This window comes from Cygnus olor, chromosome 3, assembly GCF_009769625.2.
Source record: "Cygnus olor isolate bCygOlo1 chromosome 3, bCygOlo1.pri.v2, whole genome shotgun sequence".
NCBI lineage: Eukaryota > Metazoa > Chordata > Aves > Anseriformes > Anatidae > Cygnus > Cygnus olor.
Window position 1 is genome coordinate 108,392,153 of NC_049171.1, and position 8,404 is coordinate 108,400,556.

Below are 8,404 nucleotides of genomic sequence, written 5' to 3' on the forward strand. Positions count from 1 at the left end.
CAGCTCTCAGCCTCTGTTCCTATCATCATCATTGTGGCCATTTGCAGGACCCTCTGCAGTATGTCCATGTCTGTCTTGTTCTGGGGAGCCCAGAAATGAACCCAGCACTCCAGGTGTGGCCTTACCAGTGCTGTGAGCAGCGGGGAAGGATCAGCTCCTTCAGCCTACTGGCAGTGCTTTGCCGAAGGAAGCCCAGGACACCAGTAGCCTTCTTGCTGCAAAGACACACTGCTGGCTCACCTTCAGCTCCATGTCTGCCAGGACCCCCAGGTCCCTCTTTGCCCAGCTGCTCTCCATCTGGGTGCCCCCAACTTTTTGGGTTCCTCCCCATGTTCACAACCTTGCACTTTCCCCCTGTTGAAGTTCATGAGGGTCTTGTCTGCCCAATTCTCCAGCCTGTCCAGGTCCCTCTAGATGCTCGTGCACCCCTCTGGCGTATCTGTCGCTCCTCCCAGTTTTGTTGTCTGCAAGCTCACCGAGGGTACACTCTGCCCCATCCTCTAGATCATTAATGAAGATGTTAAACAGGACTGGACCCAGTATTGACCTGTGGGGTACACCACTATTACTGGTCTCTAGGCTTTGTGCCGCTGATCGTCGTCCTCTGGGCCCAGCCATTTGGCCAAGTTTTTACCCACCTCACTATCTGTCCATCCAGCCCATACATCAACAGCTTGTCTCTGAGGATCTTATGGGGGAGTGTCAAAGGCTTTGCTGCAGCCCAGGTAGACAATCCACTTGTCTACCAGGCCAGTCACTTCATCGTAGAGGCTTACCAAGTTGGCCAAGCATGACTTCCCCTCAGTGAGTTCGTGCTGACTGCTCTTGATGATTTTCTTCTCTGTGTCCTTCACATGCTTGGAAATGGTTTCCAGAACGAGCTGCTCCATCACCTTCCCAGGGATCGAGGTGAGGCTGACTCATCTTCAAGCACTTCTTCCAAGCTGCCACGATTGATCAAGGATTATCAAAGTTGGCCTCACGTCTGCCAGCTCCTTTCCTTGCTGCAGCCTTCCTCCTGGTTTCTGGGACCTGGGATTCCCAAGGGCCACTCTCGCTGGTAAAGACTGAGGCAAGGAAGGCATTCAGAACTTCAGCCTTTTCCCTGCCCTGTGTAACCAGCTCTCCCACTTCATTCAGCAGTGGGCCCACGTTTTTCTCAGTCTTCTTTTGTCATTGATGTACTTACAGAAGCACTTCTTGTTGCCTTAACATCCCTGACCAGATTCAATTCCGTTTGGGCTTCAGCCTTCCTGACTTCACTCTTGAATGCTCAGTGTCACTGTGTTCCTCCCAGATTACCCGTCCTTACTTCTACTCTCTGTACATTTCCTTCTTTGTGTTTGGGTTTGACCAGGAGCTCCTTGTTCATTCACGCCGGCCTCGTGGCATTTTTGCCTGACTTCCTCTTTGTTGGGATGGACTACCTTTGAGCGTGGAGGCAACCCTTGAATATTAACCAGCTTTCTTCGGCCGCTCTTCCCTCCAGGGCCTTATCCCATGGGACTCTTCCAAGCAGACCTTTGAAGGGGCCAGTCTGCTCTCCTGAAGTCCAGGGTTGTGAGCTTGCTTTTCACCTTCTTCCCTGCCCTCAGGACCTTGAAGTCCACCATCTCATGGTCACTGCAGCCAAGGCTGCCTTTGACCTTCACGTTACCAACAAGCCCTTCATCGCTGGTGAGTATGAGGTCCAGCAGGGAACCTCTCCTTGTTGGCTCCTCTGCCACTCAGAGGAGGAAACTATTGTCAGTGTTGCTCCAGGAATCTCCTGTGCTGTCCCTCCGACAGATATCCAGGTGGTTGAAGTTCCCCACAAGGACCAGGGCCTGCAAACGTGAGACTGCTCCTAGCTGTCTGTAGAGGGCCTCATCCACTTACTCTTGTCAGTCAGGCGGCCTGTAGCAGACCATCACTATAATGTCACCTTTACTCATTCTCTCTTTAATCCAAACCCACAGTCTCTCAGTTGGCTTTTCATTTATCGCCACACAAAGCTCTGTGCACTTCAGCTGGTCTCTCACACAAAGGGCAAATCCTACTCCTGTCCTTTCTAAAGAGTCTTTATCCTTCCACTGCAACACTCCAGTCATGGGAGCCGTTCCATTACATCTCCATGATCCCAAGATCATAATAGTGTGAGTGCCTAGTGGACAGACACCTTGGTCTACGTTTCCAGTGGCAAGATTAGAGTAATATAAGTATTTCTGTTTACCACACATTAAAAAGGGTGCTGGAGAAACTGGGGAGGAGACAACAGAAGAGAACTTGGGGAAGATGAGTGTTAACTCCTGGCCACAGTTCCCTGCAGAGACCTCCAGAGCTCTGTCAGAAAACGAGGTGTAAGTTTCATTTTTGGTTTCTGACCCCCATGTTTACTGATGGAGTAGCCTGCTGCTTGAATGCTTGGCAGCTTTGTTCTCGTTTTTACCCTCCTTTCTTGGATATATTTCAGGAGTTTGAGGTAACTGCAAAATATAAGAACTTACTTGGCACGGACAGGCAGGGTGCTAGACAACCAGTAGCAGAGATGAAAGCCGGAGAAGTTAAAATCAGAAATAAAGCAGAGGTTTTAGTACAGATGTTTAAAAGGTAGAAGAGAGTAACAGAGAGGAGTGGATGCTCACCTGTGTTTCTGGGGGAAAGTTCACTGCCCTGGGATTTGGAGGCGGCCAAGTTGAATGCTCACTTGAGGTCTGTGCCAAAATCTGTGCCAAACTGAAGAGCCGTGCCCTGGCCTGTGGGCAGTCGTCTCTGGCGTGGCACGTTATGGCCAGAGAGAAAAGGGAAACGTGGGCAGCTGAGCCCCAGATCTGTTGGAAATGACAATTTGCCCCTCTGCGTGTGGGGCACCAAGGAGTTTCCAAACCGGTGTCACTGCTTTCCTCCAGAAACTGGGCTCTTGGCTCTGCTCCTGCAGCACACAGCCAAGGAGCAAGCACCTGAGCAGCCTGCTGCTGCCACCCTGTGCTCCAAGGGGAGCGGGGAGTGTGCCTTGGGCAAGCTGCAGCACTCCCTTCTTGTCACATCTCACCTCGAGGTAAAAGAGGGGCTGTCTAAAGGGCTGAGCAGCTCGTTCTCTCACCTGTGCTCTTCTGCTGTCCCTGTTTTTTTTTTTCTTCCTGTTGGTGAAAGCTGTGCTGTCCCCAGAAGTTCACACCTGTGCTCTCTCTCTCTCTGTTTGCAGGGGAAGGTTCAGGATGAAGGAACGAGAAGAAATGTGGCAGAAAATAGAGGAGCTGGCCCGGCTGAACCCCCAGGTGGGTAACAGCAGGACGCTAGGACAAATGAGACAAGAATATGCTGGTGGGGTCTTGGCCTGCTTCCTCAGCTCGTGAGAGCAGCTCTAGCACCTGGTCTCAGGCCCATGCACATAGCTGCAGCGGTGGGCTGCCCCTCTCAGGCCCTGACATCTCGGGGATGCTGGCAGTATTTTACCAGCCTGGACTCCTGCAGCACTGACCTCTGTGTAACGCCACATGTACGGTGTGCCTGCGGCCCAGGCAGGTGCCACAGGTAGGAACAGATGGGTGAAAATGCTCCTTTCCTGTCTGTGCGCTTGCTGTGACCTTTGCCAGCACCAAAGAGGGCTACTGGGAGAAGAGCCCCGTGGTGTTAGGATGCTGGGGGGAGCAGGTTTGGTGTTGGCTGGTGTCCTCGCTCCCCAGCTGTCTGTCTTGTCCGCAGTATCCGATGTATTACGCACCTCCACCATTGCCTCCAGTCTGCTGTATGGAAACGGAGACCCCAACTGCAGAGGATATACAGCTGCTGAAGAAAACGGTGGAGACGGAGGCTGTGCAGGTGCGTAGGTGACGAGGGACCTTCCCCAGTCCCTCTCGGAGTGCTCGGGACATCACCACAGTCAGTCCAGGGCCCAGCAGTCAGAACTGGCTCCTTCAAGCGTTTGGAGGGTAAATGCCCCCTACTCTAATCTGTGACCATTGGAGATCAGCCTGTAGTTTGGAGTTTACCTGACCTCCTCGCTCTGGAAGAAATGTAAGTGGGGCTTTTCTGTGCCCTTTTGGTTTGCGTCTGGCTCTCAGCCTGCTCTGCAGCACACCACGGTGTCAGTCAGCATATGCTAGAGCAGTCAGAGGAGGGGGAGGCTCAGGCTGTACGGGGCTGGAGGGGTTTGTTGCAGCTATCTGACTCCTTTGGTTTGTCTGTAGATGCTGAAAGACATTAAGAAGGAGAAGGTTTTGCTGCGCCGGAAATCTGAGCTTCCTCAGGACGTCTACACTATAAAAGCCCTGGAGGCCCACAAGAGAGCAGAAGAGTTTCTCACCTCAAGCCAGGAGGCTCTCTGACGGGCTCAGGAGCTGGCCCGGGAAGCTCTGCCCCCATCCCTTTCCCCCAGGGGTCACAGAAATGCACTTGGTTCTCATGTATAAATAAGGAATGAACATGGTGAGCTGTGCCTGTCCTCCACTCCATCCACATCCCTCCAGGGTAGATCTGGTTTTACGTTGTAACTTGTACCTCGCCACTGCCGTGTCCTCCTGCTTTTCCACCTTCGCTGTGCGTGCGTGAAGGGAGCCTGCCTGTCCTGCAAGCCCAGGCAGGAGTCGCTTCATTTCCACGCTGCCTGGTTCTTATTCCGCCCGGGAGCCAGAGCCTCGCTGCCCTGCAGGGAGGGGAGACGCTCCCCGTACCTGCAGCGGCAGGAGGCTGAAGGGAGCCGCGCTGGGCTCTGCAGTCAGCAGAAAGAACCAAAACCCCTGCACAGCTCACCTCCCGGGGTGGCAGAGCTAGGCAGCGGCACGGTGTGCTTGACCCCTCTGACTTCAGAAACAACCTGAGCTGCCCAGCTCAGCCTGCCGGAGGCGGGCGGCACAAATTCTGCCCTTGCCGCCGCCTGCCCCAGCGCTGCCCGCGCAGCCGAGGCCTGCGGCTGAGCTTGGGCTGGGAGCATCAGGCAGAGCTTGTGGGAGCTCTGCTCTCTCCCCGCCCTGCCTTGGGGTGCAGCTCTGTGGTCGGAGGGTCTCGCGTACAGCAGGAGGCATTCACTTCCACCTTTCTTTTGCTTCAAGCCCCCTGTTCTGTTCCCTTGTCAGTGGAGTGGGGGTTCAGTGCTTTGCCACCCCCAGTAAAGCTGGGTGCAAGCACTACGTACTATTGCTTCCCTCCCTTTAGAGCATCCTTAGAAGCTCTCTTGTGGGAAAGTGAATTCCTTCAGCTCTTTGTATTGGTCCTTGCTAAGTCGTCTCCATCCCAGCGTCTTGGGTAATCGTGGGCCCAGAATTAACTTCTGGCTTTGTAGCAGGCGTCAGCCACTGACTTCTGCTTTCTTCCTCTACCTGCTCAATTAAAATACTCCCGCAGCTCTCCCTTTGTTGCTCTATCCCATCCTTAGCTCTGCAGTGGCTGGGGTTTCTAGGAGGCTTGTGCTGCTAAAGTCATTTCTGCCAAGTAGTGGAAGCAGTGGATCCACATTACGGGGCCAAGGCTGAGTTGTGAGTGTTCAGTTGTCTCCTCCTCATGATCGGTGGCTAGACGCTGCTGTTGAACTGCTTCTGTAGGTGCTCTGAGCAAAGTTAGCCTCGCCCTGTTACTTCAGCACCTGCCGTGGCCTGAGGCCCTTGTTAGTTCCATGGTGCATCAGGGACTTGCTGTGCTAATTTAGCATTTAGGGCGCACTTGATAGCCCAGGGGCCCGCGCAGCACTTGGGTGCTACTGTGATCCAGCTCTCGGAGCTTTTTCCCCAACCTTTTGTGGTGCAGATTCAGTCCCAGGCCAAGGCGCCCCCTCGGAGAGGCTGGTTGTGATGGATAAGGGAGTCTTCTTCACTTCTTACCTGCTGCGCTTGCTTTCTCGACACATCAGCTTGAGTGGGTTTGCGGTAGTGCAGGGAGCTTCTGGGGTCGGTGCCAGCGTGACACAGCTTTGCAGCATCGCGGGTCGTTGCAGGAGGTCCTGGTGTGTCTGCTCCTCCTCCCCACCAGCAGGACGCTTCCCGGGTCAGAGGTTCACCCCCTCTAATCCTGCTGCTGGTGCGCAGCACCTTTCCTTCCCTCCAACCCGCGCTAGGCTGTTTTTCCCCCCGTGTCACCCCCCTGCCCTGTTCAGCTCTCTTTCAGTTCGGCCCTCGTCAGCATGCCACCATCTCTTGGGAGCAGCTGGCAAGCGTGAGTGTGCGAGAGATCACCCCCAATCACGCAGGACCCCGCCTCCCCTCTGCTTCGTGCGATGGGCCAGTTCATCAGGAGACTTACGAAACACCTCAGGGAGGTTATTGCTTATTTTGAACATTAGCCCGAGCTCATGGTCAGCTGCCAATCAGTTACCTCACGTGAGCCTAGCACAGCATGTAGACATGCGCTGGGTAATGCCAGCTGAAGGCTTGCAGGAGCGGCAGGTGGCTCCGGGGCACAGCACAGACGAGGATTGCCAAGCGCCCCAACCCGCAGCAGGGTTTAGGTAGGGGAGGACGTTTCTTCCCCTTGCGGTTATGGGCTTTCCACCTCGCCTGCTTAGCGTCGCGTTACAAGCTGCCACCTCGTTTCTTGAGCGCTTCAGCATGCGCCCGCCCTCACTACCGCCCGCTCGCTGCTGGGAAGCGACCGCGTTTCCCTGCTCTGGGCCGCGCTGCCTGCAGAAAGAGCTGAGGCTTGTGGCACGCGGAGGCCGTGCTGCCCTGCGCACGGCCCCTCTCCGCCTGCAGCCCCCGGCTGCGTCCAGAGGAGTACTGCTGAGAGCGGGCCGTGCGCGGGGGCAGGACCGCGACGCACCACGGCTACGTGCTGTACGGCTTGGATGTCCTCATAGCTTTGTGTGTCTTGTTCTGGGTCAGGGACCTCAACGCTTAGTACCTTACCATCGCCATTAGTTTACTGCCTACTCATTCCAGTGTCCTGGACATCGAAGAAGGGGACCATGTGAGACAGGGGGGAGCGCGTTATTGCCCTCCGCCACGCGTACCGCTCATGTGCAGGCCTGCGTCTGCCACGCTACAGCTGCCCCTTGCTCCACACTTGGTTTCTAGCATTAGTGCTCATTTCTGCCTATGCCTTCTCCCCACATCAGCCAAATGGACAGAACTGGAGCTGCCTCTTCTACTTCACACGGCTCCCTCCTCCCGAGGGAACGAGCAAAACTAACTACTGCATTCACCCCCTGGACACAAGTATTAAGCTGCTTACAGTTCATATGTACATATGGTGTACTTTATTTTCAGTAGAGCATTACATAGTATGAAAGTGTTGGATTTTGTACAGATGTCCCTGTATGTACAGTACTAAATAAAACTGATCTCTTGGAAAGACACACTGGACTCGACCTCTGATACGCCAACATGCAGCCGCGTGCCCTCGGAGGAGGCACCCCTGCGGGGAGAGGGACTTCTCCAGCGCTGGGACGAGGTGTTTGTCCCAAGCCAAGCTGGGTGAAGCCGCTCAAAACCCCTCCCTCCACACGTACGCAGGGTCAGGAATGTGGGCTGCCTCCTCCAGGGCAGAGCAAGTCAACACAAGGACATCACAGCAACTTACGTGGCAGCCAGAACCGGGAAAGAGGTGAGGAAGGGAAGGTGGACAACGTCAACGGGAGAAACTGGAACAGCGACACCGGTGAGCCCCGGCCCCAAATTGGGTGACCGAGGGGCGGGCGGGGGTCTGGGCGTCACTTCCACTCGGGCCTGGGGCCGCTCAGGCTCTGCCTGGCCTGCAGCGTGCGCCGCACCACGTCCTTCCACTGGTCGTCGGAGATCTCGCTGGCCCAGGGCGGGATGCCCAGGGTGGGGAGCTTCACGCCGGCCATCGTCCTCTTCACCAGCTCCACGTGCTCTGGGGACGGACGGGCAGCGCGTGAGGCCGGGGCCTTCCTCCCGGGAGCGGGGACGGCACCGATGTGGGGATGGCATTGACGTGGGGATGGCGGTGACATGGGGATGGTGACGCGGGGATGGTGCCCTTACCTGGGTCCATGGGGATGGAGCTGCGGCTGCTCTGAGCCGCCGCGCCTTCCTCCTCCTCCTCCTCCTCGCTGTCCACGGGCGGCTCGGGCAGGTGCAGCCCCAGCATCTGCGGCACAAACGGAGGCGGGGAGGGGGGGATCGGGCCTGTTCCCCCCCCCGGCCCCCCCCAGCCCCCCGGCCCGGCGCTCCCCGCTACCTGCAGCCGCTCCTGCAGCCCGGGGCCCGCCGCCTCGCCGGGGCCCTGCTCCGGTTCCTGGCTCAGCGGCTGGTACAGGTACCCGCCGCCTTCCTCCCCCTCCTCCTCCTCCTCCTCTTCCTCCTCCTCCTCCTCCTCTTCCTCCTCGTCGCCGCTCCAACCCGCAGCGCCCTCGGGGGCCTCCGGCGGCCCCGGCTCGCCGGGACAGACCCGTTCCGGCCCCATGCTCGCCGCCACCGCCATGCACCGGGCGCGGCCCCGCCGCCCCCTCTTCTTCCTCCTCCTCCTCCTCCTC

General features: G+C 56.8%; 2 protein-coding genes across 5 annotated transcripts in view; one reads left to right on the forward strand and one right to left on the reverse strand.

Annotated features, from left to right (window-relative positions):
• PPP2R5D (protein phosphatase 2 regulatory subunit B'delta) overlaps positions 1–7,264 on the forward strand; it is a 32,068-nt gene extending 24,804 nt beyond the window's left edge. For all 4 annotated transcript variants that reach the window (XM_040553684.1, XM_040553680.1, XM_040553679.1 and 1 more), the window contains 3 exons: positions 3,185–3,257; positions 3,685–3,801; positions 4,170–7,264. In XM_040553684.1, coding sequence (XP_040409618.1) covers positions 3,185–3,257; positions 3,685–3,801; positions 4,170–4,307 — 328 coding nt within the window. In that variant the 3' untranslated portion in view covers positions 4,308–7,264. The remainder of the gene's footprint in view (positions 1–3,184; positions 3,258–3,684; positions 3,802–4,169) is intronic.
• Positions 7,143–8,396, reverse strand: MEA1 (male-enhanced antigen 1). The gene is made up of 3 exons (XM_040553694.1): positions 8,110–8,396; positions 7,914–8,019; positions 7,143–7,782 (listed from the first exon to the last, which is right to left on the reverse strand). The coding sequence occupies exons 1-3, from the start codon at positions 8,350–8,352 to the stop codon at positions 7,619–7,621; spliced, it is 513 nt and encodes a 170-aa protein (XP_040409628.1). The 5' UTR covers positions 8,353–8,396; the 3' UTR covers positions 7,143–7,618.
• Positions 8,397–8,404: the final 8 nt, after the last annotated feature.